General features: G+C 40.5%; 1 protein-coding gene across 3 annotated transcripts in view; it reads left to right on the top strand.

Moving 5' to 3' along the window:
• Positions 1–22,024, top strand: part of RANBP9 (RAN binding protein 9) — a 104,322-nt gene that overhangs the window by 59,980 nt on the left and 22,318 nt on the right. For all 3 annotated transcript variants that reach the window (XM_059688663.1, XM_059688665.1, XM_059688664.1), the window contains exons 4-6: positions 577–744; positions 6,355–6,377; positions 19,365–19,549. In XM_059688663.1, coding sequence (XP_059544646.1) covers positions 577–744; positions 6,355–6,377; positions 19,365–19,549 — 376 coding nt within the window. The remainder of the gene's footprint in view (positions 1–576; positions 745–6,354; positions 6,378–19,364; positions 19,550–22,024) is intronic.

Genomic DNA, 22,024 nt, shown 5'->3' with positions numbered 1-22,024 from the left:
ATCAAATCAAAGCAAAATTCCTTTGGTGTATTACCAAAGGAAATACGCATGGAAAACGTGTCTTGCTTTTTTGTTGTTGTTGTTTAGGAGTCCTCTCTGTTTAATACATGTTTTTATATTCTGTGTGTTGAGTTCATTTTCCTTAATGTTATTAATAGTGTATGTGTATATATATATTTTTTTATTTTTTATTTTTACTGATATCAGAGAGGAAGGGAAAGGGATAGAGAAACATCAATGATGAGAGAGAATTGTTGATCAGCTGCCTCCTGCATGGCCCTCACTGGGGATCAAGCCTGCAACTGGGGCATGTTCCCTGACCAGAAACCGAACCCTGACCTCCTATTTCATAGGTCATGCTCAACCCACTGAGCCATGCCCAGTGGGCTGTAAACAGTATTTTAATATAGAAATTATGTCGTGTAATTGTTGAGAATTTAAATGTACATTTGGGAATTTTATGTCTGTGTTATCTGTTGTACTCTTCTTGCTTATTTTTCCATAATCTTTGTGGATAAATTGTAGCATAGTGGAACTTTTCATTTCATTGTAAATATACTGGAACTTTCTTTTTAGGCTGGGATAAACATTCATATGGTTATCATGGGGATGATGGACATTCATTTTGTTCTTCTGGAACGGGACAACCTTATGGACCAACTTTTACGACTGGTGATGTCATTGGCTGTTGTGTTAACCTTATCAACAATACCTGCTTCTATACCAAGAATGGACATAGTTTAGGTACTAACATAATGTATTGCATGTAAAGTAACCAAATATTGTTAATTATTGTACTTGCATTATGATAGTCTTCTTTGTAAGTAGATGCCTCTGGAAGCTATTTCTTTGTTCCTTCCAGGTGAAAGTTGACAAAATGGTGAAAAATTGTATTCTGTGCAGGCACATTGTATCACATATATCGGGATAACTAAAAATAATTCCTATGCTCAGATATTTATTGTAATAATAGAAGTGTTTTCTGCTTTGCTTTGAATAAAGCCCTTCACCGTATGATTCAATTCTCTAGGTTAACAGGTGCTAAGAAATAGGGCTGTCAGTTTTTAGTCCAGCATGGGGGTAAAATAAAGGAAAAGCTTGATGCTACCAACCAAGTGAAGGGCACTGACACATTAAAGGTCATGACTGCTAACAAAGATTGATAAAGGATGGTGACAATACGTTCTGCAAAAGGGATCAGAATTAAAACAAGCAGATAACAGCAACACTTCTAAGAATGAAAGACAGGTAGGTGACTAATTAAGAAATAGATTAATAAAAACATGAAGATACATATTCATTGTAAGACTAATAGAAAAATAGGGTTTTTAGTTAAATAGGAACTCAAAATACTTCAAATTTAAAATTATATATGGTTGTTACACTCCCATTTCATAGCAGTTCTTTTAGGGGTTTTTTGTGGTTTTTTTCTCTCCTCATTATGGAAAGCATAAAGGGTAGCAAGATTAGTGTTTTAAAAATATAAAGGTTTCACAGTACTTTTACTGTTTGAAATAGCCTTGATTCATAGCAAATTATTTCTGATGAGATAAAGTGAAAGGAGTCAAAAACTGAGTATCCCCAGAAGGCAGAAATTTCAATCCTATATAATAGAGGCAATATGCAAATTGACCATCATTCCAACACACAAGATGACTGCCCTCATGTGGTCAAAGATGTCCTGCAGGGGAGGGCAGTTGGGGGCGATCAGGCCTGCAGGGGAGGGCAGATAGGGGTGACCGGGCTGACAGAAGAGGGCAGTTGGGGGTGACTAGGCCTGTAGGGGAGGGCAGTTGGGGGTGATTGGGCCTGCAGGGGAATGGTTAGGGCAGGGGTCCTCAAACTACGGCCCGCGGGCCACATGCAAATACAAATATTATATTTGTTCCCGTTTTGTTTTTTTACTTCAAAATAAGATATGTGCAGTGTGCATAGGAATTTGTTCATAGTTTTTTTTTTTTAAACTATAGTCCAGCCCTCCAACGGTCTGAGGGACAGTGAACTGGCCTCCTGTTTAAAAAGTTTGAGGACCCTTGGGTTAGGGGGTGATCAGGCTGGCAGGCAGAAGCAGTTAGGGGCAATCAGGCAGCCAGGCAGGTGAGCGGTTGGGAGCCAGCAGTCCTGGATCGGGCCTAAACCTGCAGTCGGACATCCCTCGAGGGGTCCCAGATTGGAGAGGGTACAGCTTAGTTGAGCGACACACACACCTTCCCCCCTGCCCCCATGCACGAATTTCATGCACCGGGCCTCTAGTTTACTTATAAACAGTATTTAAAAATTAGATTGCAAATGGTATGCTTAGACACGTAATATATATTCTTTAATACAAAAACTATTCTTTCTGTCATTTCAGAGAAAAATTCTAAATTTCTAAGTGTATTGGTAATAGTTATTTTTTATTAGTGTCTCAACATATTCTTAATATAAAGTGAGTGTCTTTATATTTATATTTGGCTTAAAATGCTTCCTTCTGATTATTAATATTGATTCTGAAGTCCTGTGTTATCTGACTTAAAGATTGTCTCAAGTCCACAAAAGATCCTTATACACAGTTCATCATAGAACAGGTTTTAATCCACTTGTATGTGGATTTTTTTCAGTAAATACATACAGTACTGTATTATCTTCTTTATGATTTTCTTAATAACATTTTCTTTTCTCTAGTTTTATTGTAAAAATACAGGATATAATACATATGATGTACAAATTATGTGTTAACTATTTATTGGTAAGAGTAGTGGGCAACAGTAGGCTATTAGTAGTTAAGCATTTGTGGGGATTCAGAAGTTATATGTGGATTTTTAACTGCACAGGGGTCAGTGTCCCAAGCCCCTGCTTTGTTCAAGGGTTAAGTATTCTTACCAGTGTAAGAATGTTAAGGATGCCATGCAAATTTGTTATGTATTTGTAATTTGATTGTTATAGCTAACTGGTTTCTATAAAGATACAGCCCCTTCAATTTATTCGTTGTTACTATTCTGGCTTTGACTTATCAAAGCAGTTAACTGGGGTAGTCTTAGGTGTCTTGGCTGCTAAAGATATTGAATATCTTAACACTAGAAAGACTGAAACTTAGTATATACCTATATTGCCCAAAAGCAGTCAAAATGACTGCATTGTGAAAGAATAATATCGGAGCACTCTTCACTTTTGTTCCTTAGCTTTTCCAATAACTCACTTCTATTCGACATTTCTTTCATGAATTTAGGGCGCAAAAGAAATAAAATAACTTATTAGAACAAGTATCACTGCATAAAGATTTGAATAACAAGTACTAGTTTACCTTATTGAGCAACTGCAACTTATCAAGTATCTACAATTTATCATGTACTTGTATGTTATCATGTGACGGTAATCGAAAAAAAAATGAAAACTGTTATTTCAATACAGAGCCGAACTGGTCATATAAGAAATTTACTCAATTCAATAATAAGAGTCATAATTTCCCAAGCAGTCAAAATGACTGCTTTTGGGCAATATAGGTATAACACATATAATATATACCGGAAATGAAGGAGGGGGAGGTAACTACAATTATTAATAAACGCATTTATATGTTGTACAAAAAGTCACAAAATTCTAAGACATTGTGTCCTTATATACATAATTGTTTTTCTAATTGAAATTTAAAAGCAGTCAAAATGACTTGGGCAATCTAGTGTTAAACCAGGAGAAATCCTCTCTTAGGTATGACTTTGGGTTCAGAAATGCAAAAGGCATATTTTAAAATTAAAATCAGTCTTTTACAGTTTTTTTAAACTTTATTCCAGAGAAATTTTATTTTGAAATATGAGAAGAGGTGATTTTGTTTTTTTTCTGTTAGATTTTTACAGATATTTAAATCTTCTGAATAAGAAAACTTTTTAAAATGTGAGATTTTTTTTTAAAGGGTACATAATGATGGAATTACATTCAATTTTTTAAAGTAAGTTTGAGACATTTGACATTATTTATAAATTAATAAATGTTTATTAAGCACATAGAGAGGCAAGTATATAGTGGTTAATATGGTTTCTTTAGCTGCCCGATTTTGTCTCCTGGTTTAGGCCATGTGACCTTATGCAAGTTATTTAACACATTTCTGTGCCTCAGTTTGTAAAATAGTTTCACTATGATGCCTACCTTTTTAAGGTTGTTAGACTAAACTGAAATGATGCATGTACAATTCTTAACTGATTGCCTGACACAAAGTGAGTGCTCAGTAAATGTTTATCATCATTGTTTGCCACACTCTAGGCTAGGTGCCAGGGATGCAGTGGTGAAACATTGGTGAGCATAGTTATTTCTTTAGAACCAAATTTCTTTTGATGTGCCAAATCTGTCTCCTGCCTGTTTTTTCTAAAGTTTTACTGGAATGCAGCCACATCCATTTTTATGCACTGTGTATGGCTGCCTTCCTGCTACGGTGGCAGAATTGAGTAGCTGTAACAGAGGCCATATGGCTTAAGGAGAAGGAAATATTTTCTCTCTGGCTCTTTATAGGAGAATTGTGCTTACCTCTGGTCCAGCATCTAACATCTAGAAGATAAAATATTATTTAGTTACTGTTCCTTGTAGTACTTCCCAAAGTGGATAAGTTTTAACCAAAAGCTGATACAGCTTTAATTTCTGTCTCATGAAGGTTTTTAAAATATGTATTTACTATAAAAGGAGAAATGGAAAAGTTTTTATTTAAGAAACAAAGGAGAAACATTTCAATATTTAGGTTAACGTAATTTGAAAATTTTTTACTTAGTTTTAATGAGTATCATTCATCAATTGAAGATCACTTTTCAAAAAGCATCTTGACAAATCAGGAAGTTAGAAATATAAAAAACTTGCTTTTTGTGTATTTAAATAATTATACCAACTTAAACTGGCATCTTTTTGTGGTCTCACTATTTATAGGCTTAGATAGCTATATTTTGCAGTGGTCAAAAGTGTTAACCTATGAAATTAAGTTGGAGTTTTCATGAGAGTGTTTAGTAAAGAGCGATTTGAGTAATTAATAGCAAAAAGGAATTTTTTACTAAAGGAATATAAATTTGGCAGTTTTGTAAATAGACATGTTTGAGGAAAATAATTGATTAGGCTTTTATGAAAATGGCAATTATGTTTGGTAACATTTTATTGAAATATTTATTCTTTATTGTTTTCTGAAATTTTTAGAATAAATTTTCATAGTTGTTTGGCCCACAGTCACTTTGCTTTTCTATGAATGAAGCTAAAAGTAATCAGATTATTTCACCAGAGTGGCAGGGCATTAATTTACTAGTTTCAAAAAAGACTTTCACTACAAAGCACTATTTATACACATTTATTTTAAAGCATATATAGTAAAGATTTATGATCAGTTTATCTTTTAACTTTAGTACTTTCATGGATAGAGTCAGTTTTCTGATGGTACAGTACAATTATATAGTTAAAGAATCTCAAGTGGGAAGATAATTTAACAGAAATGCCCTCACTTTTTCTGTGGTGATCAGCACTGTAGGGGTAGTGCTGGTGTGGTCTTCCAATTGGTTTTAATATGTGTTTAGACTGGACGATTTGATATTAACCCATTCACCAACATCACCCCTTGCCATTATTCTAGAACTCAAGTCTTTTTAAACATATGAATATAGTGCTATAGGAGCGTTTGGTTTATTGTTTTCAGCTAAATAATATATTTTAATATTTTAAGGGAGATTATTAAATAACCACTTTGGGATGCTAGGAGACCTATTCCAATATTATCATTATTCAGGTGTATTTGAAGCATGACTTGAAATTACTGTCAGAGGACATTCAAGAGAAAGTCTCAACTGTTTACATCTTTATCCTTTGAAGGAGGAATTTTTTTCAGAGTAGTCAAAAGTTATTCAAGAATATTCTTTTATAAGAAAATTTATTTTTTTTAAAGAACAAACAGACTGTATTTTACATTGTTTACCTTTTTAGTGCAACATAAAATCTTTCCCTTCCAAAATTATTTAAAAGCTAAATCTAAGTGAGGAAGATTAAATGATAAGGTTGGATAAAGCACCTTGGATATTGGTCGAAATTCAAATGATTATTTTACAACTGATTTTCTTACATGATGTCTAACATAGCTTTGAAGACATATCTAAAATCATTTCAGAAATCCTAGAGTCAACAGCAGTACCCCCAAAATAAAATTGGTGTGTGATCTTGAAAAAGGGTCAGCATTCAGTCAGACCTGTTAGCGTTATTAAGAAAAAATCACTCATTATTTTATATTTGGGTTTTTAATTTTTTTTTCTTCTCTGCCTTTGCCATTCTTTTTTTTTTCATTTTAATTAGAAATTTAGCTTGTCACCGTAGTCTGCCTTTGCAAAACAGCTTCTAATGCCACCTTTTTTTTCCCTTCAGGTATTGCTTTCACTGACCTACCGGTAAGACTTGTGTTGTTGTTTTTTTTAAAAAATCAGTTTTGCATTTTTAATTAAAGTATAAAACTAGTACTAAACTTGTTTAGAATGCATTCTTATTGGCATTCCATTTATATGCTGTGCATAGACTAGAGATATTTCTCTAGTCACCATTGGTGTGGATCTTCAGAAATTAAGCTCCAAATTTCACTGCACACCGTTGCACAAGGGAACTTCGTTGTAGCTAAAAAATAAATCAGAATTTATTATTAAAATATACTTTTTAATGTCATTGTGTTTATTTTAAATATGTTTATTTGGTATTATTGGACTTTTTAGCAAGTGCTTGTACAGCAGTTCTAGTCATTTTTTAATTTAGTGTGTATTGCACGCATACTGTGTGGCAGGTTCTGTGATATATCAGTCAAGAAAATAGTAAGGTCTCTGTCCTCTTAGAAAACTCAAGCTGGAGTAGTTAGAGAATAAACAATACATTAAAAATAAGTAAATTATAATATTTTAAAAGGTTTTAAGCACTTTTCAAATAAAGAGAATAAAGAGAGTGTGGGAACACCAAACAGAACACAGGATATACAATTTGCTCGCCTTTGGTCAGGGTAACATTTGGGCAGGGGCTTTTGAAGAAGTAAGGGAGATAACTAAATGGACATATAGATCAAGAATACTCCAGGCAAAGGGATCAGTTAGGGTATGGTACTAAAGCAGGAGCATGTCTGGTATGTTTAAAGACTAGCATGAAGTGAGGTAGAGAGACATGAGAAAGGCAGAGAGTAGTAGGAGATGAGTCAGAGATAATGATGGGTGTGGAGGTTGGCTAGGTCATCTGGACCTTGAGGGCCATTGTAAGGACGTCAGCATTTACTTTGAGTGAAATACAGAGACATTGCAGAGTTTTTTAGTTATCATGGTACAACTTTAGTTTTCAAAGGACCACTGGCAGCTGGATGGAAAAATTAGGCTGGGGAAGGGAGGGGGGAAGGTAAGCGTAGAGACAAACAGACTTGAGCGGGGCTATTACAGAAATTCAGGTGAGGTGTAAAAAGTGTGATTCTAGATACCTTATTTACCAAATCTAAGGCTCTGTCTATACCAGGGGTGGGCAAACTTTTTGACTCGAGGGCCACAATGGGTTCTTAAACTGGACTCAGAAGAAGGAGCTGTGGCCGTGTTTCCCGACGTTGCCATGTTAACACTGCTGCTGGTGAAGGAGCGGAGGGGGGAGCAAGAGAACCCTCCGTTCTTTCGGCTCCGTGAGCCGGATAGAATAGCCGAACGGGACGGATCCGGCCCGCGGGCCGTAGTTTGCCCACGGCTGGTCTATACTAATAAAAACATAACATGCTAATTAGACCAGATGTCTTCCGCATGTCCTTCCGTACAAAACCACGGTGGCTGGGGCCGAGGCAGAGTTAGGGACGATCAGGCCAGCAGGGGAGAGCAGTTAGGGGCGATCAATCAGGCAGGAGCAGTTAGGGGTGATCAGGAAGGCAGGCAGAGGGGTTAGGGGCGATCAGGCAGGCAGGTGATCAGTCAGGAGTCAGCAGTCCCAGATTGCGAGAGGGATGTCTGACTAGCAGTTTAGTGGGATCCGGTCTAAATCGGCAGACATCCCCCAAGGGGTCCCGGATTGGAGAGGGTGCAAACCAGGCTGAGGAACGCCCCCTGCCCACACGAATTTTGTGCACTGGGCCTCTAGTATATATTATCCTATCTAATAAAAGAGAAACATGGTAATTGGCGTACGACCGCTACCCTTCCCATTGGCTAATCAGGGCGATATGCAAATTAACTACCAGCCAAGATGGCGGCCGGCAGCCAGGCAGCTTGAAACTAACATGAGGATGGCTTGCTTCAGTGATGGAGGACTCCAATGTTCCCCGCCTGCCTTGCTGGCCTCTGAGCCTGCAGTTTAAGAAACATTGTAACAAATATAGAAGCTAAACAAAACCCCAGAAACCAGCTTTCAGCGAGCCCGGGATCTCAGAGCTGGAGTTGATACAGAGTTCGATTATAGAACCGAAACAAACCAGATACCTTCTTTCAGCAGCAGAAGCCTCAGAGCTGGAGCCAGGCTAAAGCCGGCCCAGAATAAAAAAAGAAAAGAAAAAAGGAGCAGTTGGGAGCTTCAGTCCCAGCCTGAAAACAGCCCTCAGCCCCTCACCCAGACTGGCCAGGCACCCCAGTGGGGATCCCCACCCTGAAGGGTGTGTGAACAGCTGCAAACAGCCATCATCCCCTCATCCAGGCTGGCCAGGCACCCCAGTGGGGACCCCCACCCAGATCCAGGACACACTTCAGGGCAAACCAGCCAGCCCCACCCATGCACCAGACCTCTATCCTATATAGTAAAAGGGTAATATGCCTCCCAGCACTGGGATCAGCGGAGCCGAGAGGCCTCCCGGCACCGGGATCAGCGTGACAGGGGGCAGCGCCCAAATCCCCTGATTGCACTGTGGTTCTGTGTGTGACAGGGGGCGGGGCCACAACCTCCCTATCTGCCCTCCTCTGTTGGTGACAGGGGAAGGCGCCCCAATCCCCTGATCAGCCCTGCTCTGTGCCTGATAGCGGGGAGCTCCCCAACCCCGATCGCCCTGCGGCTCTGTGTGTGACAGGGTGCGGTGCCTCAACCCCCTGATCGGCCCTGCTCTGTGCATGACAGGGGGGTGCTCCCCAACCCCGATTGACCCTGCTCTGTGCATGACAGCTTACAGAGCCCCAACCCCCCTGATGGGCCCTGCTCTGTGCGTGACAGGGGGCAGCGCCCCAACCCCCTGATTGGCCCTGCTCTGTGCATGACTGGGTACAGAGCCCCAACCCCCCTGATGAGCCCTGCTCTGTGCGTGACAGGGGGTGGCGCTGCAACCTCCCCATCGACCCTGCCTTGAGTGTGACAGGGGGCGGTGCCCCAAACCCCCAATCGGCCCTACCCTGAGCGTGACTGAGGGTGGCATCGCAACCTCCCAATCTGTGCTGCTCTGTGCATGACAGGGGAAGGCGCCCCAACTCTCCAATCAGCCCTGCTCTGAGCCCGACCAGGGGCTGCACCTAGGGATTGGGCCTGCCCTCTGCCACCCGGGAGCAGGCCTAAGCCAGCAGGTCGTTATCTCCCGAGGGGTCCCAGACTGCAAGAGGGCACAGGCCAGGCTGAGGGACCCACCCACTCCTTCCCCCGAGTGCACAAATTTTTGTGCACCGGGCCTCTAGTATATATGTAAAAGCCTAAGTGACCATTTGACCAGTAGCTATGAGGCACACTGACCACCAGGGGGCAGACGCTCAACGCACAGGCATGGAAGCATGGAACAGACTGATAAATCTCAGAGGGAAGTGGGGAGGGTGGGAAGAGCTTAACCAAAGATATTATATGCATACTAGAGACCTGGTGCACAGATTCATGCACCAGTGGAGTCCCTCAGCCTGGCCTGCACCCTCTCACAATCTGGGACCCCTCAGGGGATGTCGGACTGCTGGTTTCAGCCCAGTCCTCACAGGCCAGGCCGAGGGACCCCACCAGTGCATGAATCTGTGCACCGGGCCTCTAGTTGTAATATATGCATAAGATACAACACTGGGAGGGGAAAACTAGCAAACTATAATTCAACTAGAAGCCTGGTGAACAAATTCTTACATGGGTGTGGTCCGGCTCACCCTGCCCCCAATCAGGATGGGGGGGGGGGGTCAATCAGGGATGCAGTGGGCCAGGGGAAGGGGCCACAGGCAGTTGGCTGGCCGTGGCTGGGGGAAGGGGCTGCAGGAGGTGGGGGAGGGGGGCATCGGGGCTCAGATCGGGCCAGTTGGCCACCGCAGTGCATGTCATAGTGCCTGGTCGTTCCACCATTCTAGTCGCTGGGCTTTTATTTATATATATGTGTACACACACGCACACACACACACACACATACATACATATACATATATATGCTCTCTTATCACTTAGAATTTTTATTTTACATTTACCCATTGATCTTTGAGGGTACTTAATATATTTTTAATCAATATTACTTGTATGTCTAAAAATGATGATATCATATCTAATAAAATAGAAACATGGTAATTAGCGTACGACTGTTACCCTTCCCATTGGCTAATCAGGGCAATATGCAAATTAACTGCCAGCCAAGATGGCCGCCGGCAGCCAGGCAGCTTGAAACTAACATGAGGCTTGCTTGCGTCAGTGTCGGAGGACTCCAACGTTCCCCGCCTGCCTTGCCGGCCTGTGTGCCTGCAGTTTGAAACATTGTAACAAATATAGAAGCTAAACAAAACCACAGAAACCTGCTTTCAGCGAGCCGGGATCTCAGAGCTGGAATTATACATTGTTTTGATTATAGAACCGAAACAAACCAGATACCTGCTTTCAGCAGCGGAGGCCTAAGAGCTGGAGCCTCAGAGCTAAAGCTGGCCCAGAATAAAAAAAAGAAAAGAAAAAAGGAGCAGTTGGGAGCTTCCGTCACCCGCCAGCCTGAAAACAGCCCTCAGTCCCTCACCCAGACTGGCCAGGCACCCCAGTGGGGATCCCCACCCTGAAGGGTGTGTGACCAGCTGCAAACAGCCATCATCCCCTCACCCAGGCTGGCCAGGCACCCCAATGGGACCCCCACCCTGATCCAGGACACCCTTCAGGGCAAACCAGCTGGCCCCCACCCGTGCACCAGGCCTCTATCCTATATAGTAAAAGGGTAATATGCCTCCCAGCACCGGGATCAGTGGATCCGCGAGGCCTCCTGGCACCAGGATCAGCGTGACGGGGCAGCGCTCAAACCCCCTGATCGCCCTGCGGCTGTGTGTGTGACAGGGGATGGGGCCACAACCTCCCTATCGGCCCTGCTCTGTTCGTGACAGGGGAAGGCGCCCCAATCCCCTGATCAGCCCTGCTCTGTGCCTGATAGGGGGCAGCTCCCCAACCCCCTGATCTGCCTGTGGCTCTGTGTGTGACAGGGTGCAGCCCAACCCCCTGATCAGGCCTGCTCTGTGTGTGATAGGGTGCGGTGCCCCCCCCCCCACCCCCCCCCCCCCACGGGCCCTGCTCTGTGTGTGAAGGGGTAGAGCCACAACCTCCCCATCGGCCCTGCCCTGACTGTGACAGTGGTGGCGCCCCAACCCCATGATCGGCCCTACTCTGTGGGTGATAGAGGGCAACGCCCCAACCACCCCCCACGGGCCCTGCTCTTCGTGTGACGGCGTAGAGCCATAACCTCCCCATCGGCCCTGCCCTGAGTGTGACAGGGGGAGCTCCCCAACCCCCTGATGGGCCCTGCTCTGTGCGTGACGGGGTGGCGCTGCAACCTCCCCATCGACCCTGCCTTGAGTGTGACAGGGGACAGTGCCCCAACCCCCCAATCAGCCCTATCCTGAGCGTGACTGAGGGTGGCATCGCAACCTCCCAATCCGCCCTGCTCTGTGCATGACAGGGGGCGGCGCCCGAACTCCCCAATTGGCCCTGCTCTGAGCCCAACCAGGGGCTGCACCTAGGGATTGGGCCTGCCTTCTGCCACCCGGGAGCAGGCCTAAGCCAGCAGGTCGTTATCTCCCGAGAGGTCCCAGACTGCAAGAGAGCACAGGCTGGGCTGAGGGACCCCCCCTTCCCCCCGAGTGCACAAATTTTTGTGCACTGGGCCTCTAGTAGCAATATAAATTGATTAAAGTGTTCCCCAAACTTCTTATGTTCAGAGTCCAAGTTCTTAACACTTTTTTAAAGTTGATGTCTGGTTTTATACATGACATTGTCTTTTATGCCATCAAGAACATTTCTTAGGAGTTCTCCATTATGTCTGGTATTTTCTTCTAAGCTCCTGATTGCATTGTACAGGTTTTGTTGCTATCACTTTCTTAATATTGCCAGAAAGTATTAACCACAGGTTTTCTGACAATAGCCAGGACTCTTGCTCTTGTATTCCTTTCTTAGTTGGCTTGTTGACTAAAATGTCTTAGGGTAGCAGTTTTCGTGTTTCATCAGGAAAAATAATCAAGTCCCAGATTTTTTTTGTGAGCTCATTTTTTAACAATTCACACCTGTGCAGCAGTGACAGTTGCATCATAACAGCTGCCTGTCCAGATGTAGGGTGCCATTGATTATAAGACACATTCCAGTTTCAGGGGTGTTTTGAGATGACAGGATACTCAGAGGCAGAGAATAGACATCTAAGGTATAGATTATTAATATCCCTCACGAAAATCCTAGAAAAACATAAGAAATCAAAGGTATAGAAAAAACTTCGCTAACCCAAGAAAATTCAGAGTCTACAGATCAAAATTACCCACCAAGAAGCATTATTTAATAAGTAGTGGTGGAACAAGTGTTTATGTTAAAAATATATATAATCTTAGAATTTTGTTTTATATTTATACCACAGTAAGTTCCAGATGGACTCAAGAGTATGAATAAAAAATAAGTATTTTTTAAAAAATCCACTGTAAGCCAAGAGAATTTTTTGATGAATTAGATGTGAAAATATGAGAATCAGTATCTAACTTCAAGATTTTGGACCTGAGGCCCTGTCTGGGTAGCTTACTTGGTTGGAGTGTCATCCCATATACCAAATGGTGCTGGTTTGATCCCTCTCTCTCTCCCTCTCCCTCCCCCCCCCATCCCCCTCTCCACCCTTCCCCCCTTTCCCTCTTCCCCTCTCCTCTTCTCCTCCTCTCCTCCCCCCCCCACCCCCCAAGCTTGTCCTCCCTACAAGGATTAAAAAAGAAGAGCATCTTTGGTGAAGGGGGTAGGAGGGAAGGGTGGTCGAGCATGATGGTAGGGAGGTTGATGTTCAGAACCATTGCAAGCGTTTTGTAAGTTTCATTTGGAATTGGTTAAAGGACTTACCGGATGGATTTTTTTTTCTCTCTTTTTGTGGCACTAAAGTAAAATCAACTTGTCATAGTGAGCAGATTCTTTGTTTCTTGGTAGATGGTGATCATTTATTTGGAAAAGGCTTAGCTGGTTGTGGACATGTTTTTCTTACCTTCTAACTATTTTTTTGTCCCACTTTAGAATCCCCAGTTATGTTTTGCCTTGTCTATAATTAACCAGTGGTGATACTCAGTTTGTAACAGTGAGTAAAGTGGTGATTATGGTGATTGTGGTTGGGAGAGTTCTTTATTTTTATGACTGAGATCTTCTGGGACTTACACATGCAACATACCATTCTTCTACTTAAAAAAGGGAGGAAAAAGTCTTCCCTTAAAGGGACCACCAAACAAGTATTTGTATGTGTTTTGTACCTGTGATCTGTCACTCTTTAGTTGTAGCATTAAATCCTGGTAGAGAGTATGTATATTTACAGAACAAAAAGTTTACCTAGGCCAGTGATGGTGAACCTTTTGAGCTCGGTTTGTCAGCATTTTGAAAAACCCTAACTTAACTCTGGTGTCGTGTGACATATAGAAATTTTTTGATATTTGCAGCCATACTAAAACAAAGACTTATATTTTTGATATTTTATATATTTAAATGCCATTTAACAAAAATCAATCAAAAAAATGAGTTCGCGTGTGACCTTTGACACGCGTGTCATAGATTCGCCATCACTGACCTAGACAGTATTAGAGTTATCATGGAGCACAGGGTGTTTATACAACTTGTAAACCTTAGATCTACTTCAGAATAATGTTTCTTCCCCAGCTTGCCTCACCAGTTTGAGAAATGTCCATTTATAAACTGACTAATTCAGTATGGGATTTAGTAAAGTTCTTTTGTTATAGAAGCATTTCTCATTTAAAATAATCCAGCTTTCCAGTTCCTTAGGCTGATTTGAAATCTTTTTATAGATACATTATTTGCTTTTATTTTCATAGAAAAAATATTTTAAATGAAATAAAACAAAGCTTATGCTATAGAGAATATGATTTTATTGTATATATTTAGCTTTTGAATAGTACCTATTTTTTCCTAAGGCAATAGAAATGAGATCTATTTTTCTATTATCTTATTAGAGACTTAAATTATTCTCACTTTTGTCAAATTCTACATTGTGTTGTTGTGTTGTTGTTTTTTGTTGTTGTTGTTTGAGAAACAGTTTCCTGGGAAACATTGTTTTACATAAATCCATAATTGAGATACATACTACAACATGGATGGACCTCGAAATGTTATGCTAAATGAAAGAAGCCAGTCACAAAAGACATACATTGTATAATTCTGTTTATACAAAATGTCCAGAATAGGCAAATCTATAGGATCAGAAAGTAGATTAATGGTCATCAGAGTTACAGTGATGAGGAATGGGGAGTGACTGTGATGGGTATGGGTTACTTTTTTGGAGTGATGAAAATGTAAATTTGATAATGATGATGGCTGTACAACGCTGAGTAAACTAAAAACCATTGCATTTTTATATTCTACTTTTAGAAATCTATAATATTGCAATTTAAGATTTCTATTACATTTTTTAAAAAATATATTTTTATTGATTTCAGAGAGGAAGAAAGAAGGAGAGAGAGATAGAAACATCAATGATGAGAGAGAATGATTGACTGGCTGCCTCCTGCAAAGCCCCCTACTGGGGATTGAGCCTGCAACCCAGGCATGTGCCCTTGACTGGAATCGAACCCGGGACTCCTCAGTCTACAGGCTAATGCTCTATCCACTGAGCCAAACCAGCTAGGGCTATTACATTTTTTAAATTTATAGTTTACCAGTTAAATGCTATGTCCTTAATTCCTTTTCCTCAAATTCTTTAGTTTTAAGGTCGAGTAAATGATATTAAAGCTTAATTACTTTTCATTGAGCCCACCTGACTTTAACAAATTTTCAGTATTATATAACTTTCTGATTACAACAGTGATAAGTTTTAGTATGCAGATAATAGAAATGTTTAGAAATACACAAATGTGCCAGCCTCTTTAAATATGATGACTGTGTTACCTTGGGTATATATCCTTTCAAATCTGTTTCTAAACTTATGTTAACCAGTATGTCCATTGTATAAATGTTTACAGAAAAGATGGGGTTATAGTTTATGTACTATTCTATAGCTTGCTTTCTTCATTTAGTAATATATATTGGGCATCTTTGTCAGTGTACACATTTTTTTACTTGTTTTGCTTAATTTTATAATTTAACATTTATTGTGGCATCTTAGGATCTGTGGTCTGTCAGAATTTAATGGGCAGTGTTATTTCTTAGACATAAAATAATGGCATATCATAATTATTGGAGTCTGGGTTTTGGTGAATGTCCTATAAATGGACATTCTTTTTAATTTTTTATTTGCAATTACAAACAGTGCTATAGGACATATATCCTTGCATATGTTTGTTTTTCTATAGGATTAAGTTGTTACAAGTGAAATTGCTTTGTCAATTTTAATAGATTTTGCCAAAATTTCTTTTTAAAAGATCAGTTTACATTTCTGTGTACAGTGGAAGAGAGGGCTTATTTTCTCAAACTTCATCAATACTTGAGTATTCTCAGTCTTAAATCTTAACCTGATGTGCAAAAAAAAAAATCAACTTGTTTTTATTTGCATTTTTAAAAATTGAACAAAGTGTTTTTATTGTAATTGAACTAGTAATCTTTGTCTACCTGTATTATGAGAATTTTTTATATTTGAAGTGATCCTTTCTCACATGTGTGGCAGATATTTGTTCTATAAAGTTTATTTTTCTTGACCTTTATGGCAGGTTTTGTCATAGGGAAGTTTGAAACTTTTTTTTAATCTAAAATGTTTTTGTCCCCCCCACCCCCCAATTTTGTTGTTGTTCACACTATTACTGAAATCTTTGTATGGCACATTTTTTATCAGAGTATTCATGAATGCTGATTTTTGTAGTATTGATCTGAGTTCTTTTCCTGAATTTGTTTAGAAAAATTAAGATTAGCAAACCATTTTAAAAGCATCTCTGTTTGGACGTTGCTGAACATCAGAATTATAAACTCTGCTTAATGAATAGGATTGCTTTTTATTCTATTTATATCCTTATTAAGAGCCTTGGCTTTATATCTTTTTGTTCTAAAATACATCATAATTTTGTAATGGGTTTTAGTGTGAAGAATACTGTGCTAGAAGTAGAGAGACCTGAGTTTTTTCCCTGTGTGTCATTAATAAGTGGTGTTCTATTGGATAAATTCTTTAAACTCTAGGTCTGTTTTCTCATTGATGAAATGGGAAGGTCGTAGTAAATATTTGACTTGTTTTTGGCTTAAAATTCTAGTAACTTTCTAGTTTTGTTGATTATTAAGAGTCAGTGCTTTTTTGTGCATTGCATTATCATTTCTCCCCTTAACCTGATACAACTATATTTCTCAGTATTTTAACACAGTACTCTTGTTTGTGATTTGGTTGCTCGGTTGTTCAGTTGTTTTTAAGCATATTCTTCTAGCTTTTTACTGTGAAATCTGTTTAAGCATCTTATACACAAATTATGCCCAATCATCTTTACATAATTTTGTTCAGAAAATATTTGTGATAATCAGTAAAGCAAAGAAATAAGACATAGAATGAAGATGAAGTAGGATTTGGAGTTTTAAGAAGGAAAATTGAACTTAGATTTGGTGTCAGATAAACCTGTTCCAATCTTATCTCTGCCATAGTGTAGAAAGACCATGAGCAAGTTAATTTGCCTCTGAGTCTCAATCTCTATAGTTTTATAATTGTAAACAGTAGTAATTACTTCACAGGATTATTATAATGACTAATCACAGCCATTTAGTAGACATTTAGTAACTCATTCTCTCTTTAGATGTAACAACTAGTGATAGAGCCAAAAGAAGGACTTTGATTTTTTTGTTTGTTTGTTTTTGTATACTTGAAGCTATTAAATTGATAAGCCTCAAAATCTTGAAGTATATCTAAATGCATTTCTTTATGAACTTTAAATTCATCCTTTTCCTCTCTTGAAATATGTGCATTTGAGTTTTTTATTTTTATATAGAGAATCTCCACTCTTAATAGGACTGTGTTTTGCTTATAACCATCTATCCTATCTAATAAAAGACAAAAAGGGTAATTGACTGTACCTTCGCTACGCTTCCCATTGGCTAATCAGGGCGATATGCAAATTAACCGCCAACAAAGATGGCGGTTAATTTGGATACTAGGCTCCAAGCAGTGGAGCGAAGCCAAACGTACCCGAAGCCTGCCGAGTGGTGAGGCCTCATGGCACCAGGATCAGCGGAGCTGGGAGGCCTCATGCCCCTGGGATCAGCGGAGCCACGAGGCCTCACGGCCCCGGGATGGGCGGAGCTGCGAGGCCTCACGGCCCCAGGATCAGCGGAGCAGCAAAGCCTGACGGCTGGGGGGAGGGGGGGGTTCTCTGGCCAGAGTCCAGCCAGAGCGAAGGCCTGGGTCCCGGGTGCCAAAGGAAAACTGGTGCCAGCAGCCAAGGGAAGGGAAGGCCTATTGCACGAATCTCTTCATGCAACAGGCCTCTAGTATATATATAAAAGCCTAAGCAATTGAACAACCAAATGATGGGTCGACTGGTTGCTATGACATGCACTGACTACCAGAGGTCAGACGCTAAATGCAGGAGCTGCCTCCTCGTGGTCAGTGTGCTCCCACAGCGGGAGTACCGCCCAGCTGACCAATGGGTACCAGACACAGGGCTCACAGCTGGTGAGCGCCGCTGTGGTGGCGTGAGCCTCTCCCAATAGGGACTGACTGGGCGCGAGCCCGTGGCAGGCGCAGTGGTGCCGGGATGAGCAGGAGCGGTAGGCAGGAGTGGCAGGCAGCGACAGACTGGCAGTTTCAGGCCATTCCCTGCAGGCCATACTGAGGGACCCCACCAGTGCACGATTTTGTGCACCAGGCCTCTAGTCCTTTTATAAAGGCATCCCAAATAGACAAATAAATGAAATTAGTAAACTTAAAATAGCACTTGCCTAGTTAGGATTGTACTTTTGTGGTAACTAGCTTTCACATTCATTTCTAGAAATGCATCACATATCCTATCTAATAATAGACAAACATGGTAATTGACTGTACCTTCACTACACCTCCCATGGGCTAATCAGCGCGATATGCAAATTAGCCACCAACAAAGATGGCGGCTAATTTGCATACTGCAGGCAGGGCGGGACAGTGCCATCCCGCCTGCCCTGCCGCCATCTGGGCCTGCTATTTGTAACCCGGGGCAGTGGGGCGGGACAGCGCCATCCCGCCTGCCCTGCTGCCATCCAGGCCTGCTATCTGCGACCAGGGGCGGCGGGCATCCGTGTGCAACCCGATCCGGGGTGGCTGGGCAGGCCAGCAGCAATCAGCCAGCCCGCCCGGGGCATCCTGTGTGTGCCCCAACCCCCAGATCGGGCCTGCCATCTGCCACCCAGGGAGTGGGCCTAAGCCAGCAGGTGGTTATCTCCCGAGGGGTCCCAGACTATGAGAGGGCACAAGTGGGGCTGAGGGACAGCCCTCACCCTTCTCCCCAACCAGTGCACAAATTTTTGTGCACCAGGCCTCTAGTATCATATATAAAAGGATAAACCTGAGTTATGTATTTATACTTGAATCTCTGTAACTAGTATATGACTTTCTTTTCTTAAATCCTCACCCAAGGACACATTCATTGATTTCTTTTTTCTTTTTAGAGACGGGGGTGGGGGGAGAGCATCAATGTGAGAGAGAAACAGTCGGTTGCCTTCACAGGGCCTGGACCTGGGTCCGGAATTGAAACCAATACCTTTCAGTGTATGGGACCCATTCCAAACAACTGAGCCACACTGGCCAGGACCTATATGACATATTCTTAAGAGCAATTTATTATTTATTAAAAATTTGTTTTCATGTGGTCTCTGAACAAATAAAAAAGTACTGAGGTTGTCTCTTCCTTTTTCCTTCCTTCCTTCCTGATTAGATCACAAGAAATGAGATTTTTCCATCTGGTATAGATTGTATTTTAGAGTATTTGCTTTTAGTCTTCTTGTACTAGTTTTGGATTGAGATTTTAAAATATTTACAAACAAAATTAGTAGTTCTGTTATTTTAAAGAAATAGCATTTGAAAGAATGAATGTCTTTAACATAAAAGGGAGAGATGCTTAGTGAAATGTGTTGTCTTACAGCCAAATTTATATCCCACCGTTGGGCTCCAGACACCAGGAGAGGTCGTTGATGCCAATTTTGGGCAACATCCTTTTGTGTTTGATATAGAAGACTACATGCGGGAGTGGAGAACCAAAATACAGGCACAGATAGACCGGTTTCCTATTGGAGATAGAGAAGGAGAATGGCAGACCATGATACAAAAGTAAGTGAAGAAATTTGAATGGATATTATTCAAAAGTACTTTTTTATAAAATACTAGAGGGCCCAGTACATGGATTCATGCACTGGTGGGATCCCTACGTCAGTGGGGATCAGGCTGAAACTGGTTCTCCGACATCCCCCAAGGGGTCCCAGATTGTGAGAGGGTGCAGGCCAGGCCAAGGAATCCCACCTGTGCACTATTGGGACTGGGGAGGGACCGCAGGAGGGCTCCAGGGCATGTCTGGCCCATCTCGCCCAGTCCCGATCAGCCGGACCTCAGCAGCAAGCTAACTTACTGGTCAGAGCGTCTGCCTCCTGGTGGTCAGTGCGCGTCATAGTGACTGGTCGAACAGTCGGACACTTAGCATATTAGGCTTTTATTATATAGGATGTTATTCTTTTGGTACAAAAGAATATTTTAATCTCTAAAAATAACTCTATTTGAACAATTAAAAATAATGTTTGATTTGAACATACAGAATAGTATGTTAGTCTGACTTATTAATTTGATGGAAGAAATAAAGTGACACTAGATCACTTAGGTTAGGGTAATTCATTTTCTAGCATTAGTAATAGCATTTAATGATTTCCATAGGTTACATGATTCAACTAATAATACTGCCAGTGCAAAAGATAAATTCAGAAAGATAATTTAGATTGCATAATTCCGGATCATGTTTTTTGACATGAATTTGATTATGTTGTTCAGTAGTTTAAATATTTATGGAGGGAAAATAATTACTACCCAATAAGAATAAGTATCAAAATAATGATAAAGTTTATATACTGGAATACAGACTTAATATTTGAGTTTTCAGGATTTGGCTACATTTTTCTAGTGAATGAGTTATTCTGTAAGAATAATGTCTGCTATTTTTTACTAATATCCCTTTTTTGCTAAATATTTTTTATCATGTAGATTTAGGAAGGTTCTAATTGCTCCTATTCTAAATAGAAAAATCTGACCAATAACCTCTGGCTTAAGAAATTTTTAAAAACCTTATGATTATTTTAATGCCATTTGCTTGTATGTGGTATTATTAGACATTTAAAAGGAGGTAAAGGAAATAAAGCCAAGGAACAGTGAAGGTGAAGTTAGGATCCTAAGCTCAGGATAAATACTTAGGATCCAGTTAATAGCAGCAGGGGAGGGTGGGCAGCAGCAGAGTACACACTGGGAGTCAATAAAAGTACTGTAAAATGAATAACCTCTCATTTTTTACCAAAAATTTTCAATTTGTTTTATTAAATTACTCTTTATGAAAAAGTAGAATTTCATTATGGAAATCAGGAAAAATAATTCCTATGACAGTCACCTTTTTAGACTTACCTTTATTGAAAGTCTTAAGATGACACCAGATATCAGTAGTACTAAATGGTAGCTTATAAAGCTTGAAATAGTATAAACTTAAAAATGAAATAAACACCAGTAAGTTTAAGTAGTCATTTTCACTACTATAACCAAAGAAAATGACGAATTCTTTCAGATACCATCAATCTGACACAGGTCATCTTAAACGTCTTTATAATTGCTTTGAACAGGCTGAAATTGAAAAATCTAATAAAGGTTTTTGTGTGTACCTTTTGGAGGAGATAATGATTGGAAGATATGTTGATGATTCTGAAAACATGCTTCTTCACTAGAGCAATTATCATCAGGTATTGCAGAATCTGCACTAGTACTTTTGTCCTGCAGTTGAAAGAATAGTGAACCCTGACCCAGAATCTCATAGTTGCCATGAATTAGAGCTAGGTAGGATAAGTTGCTTTCCTGGGGTCACTGCCCTTTAATGCTTTAAAAATGGTCACCACTAAGCCTCATGGCAGGATAGTAGCAGAGGAAACAACATCTTATCCTACAGCCAGAGTTCTGTGAGAGCCCCCACCCCAACCCCATTCTTCACGAAATAGACACTCACATGACCTCCTGGAAAGTTTATTTTCAAAGGTTCTGCCTCTTAAAATAATTTGAATTAAATGAAATAAAATGAAAAATCTGTTTTTTAAAATACCCTCTGGTCAATCCTGCTTCCCTGAACCACTGCTTCATCCTACCATTTTCTAGCAGGTCTTTAGTAGTCCAAATGAAGGCGGGTTTAAAGTTGAATATTTGGCTTTATTGACTATCTGGGTTAATATTGCTTAGTCAGCAGTTTTTCTAAGTTTGTGGTTAAATGTAAATACATGTTTTGGCCACTTGGTGGCTTATTCAAAATAAACCTGTTCTTTGGAAGAGTGTCACTTACATATAAATCACATTTGAATAATTAATCTCCTGGTGCACAGCCATACTAATTGATTTAGATTAGAAGGCTGATTGGTATTTTCACCTTTATAGACTTTTTTTCTGGAAGATTATCCAAGTTCACTTTAGTACTTCTTGTGTTCACAACTTGTGATCCATCTACTATAACTTCTTAGATAAAGAAAGGGGTTGAAGTCCAGAATACAAGGAGTTAATCTGTTATTTTACATT

The sequence above is a fragment of the Myotis daubentonii genome, chromosome 3 (genome assembly GCF_963259705.1).
Source record: "Myotis daubentonii chromosome 3, mMyoDau2.1, whole genome shotgun sequence".
NCBI classification, from domain to species: domain Eukaryota; kingdom Metazoa; phylum Chordata; class Mammalia; order Chiroptera; family Vespertilionidae; genus Myotis; species Myotis daubentonii.
Note: the sequence above shows the minus strand (reverse complement) of the source record. Positions and strands in the feature narration are given on the sequence as shown.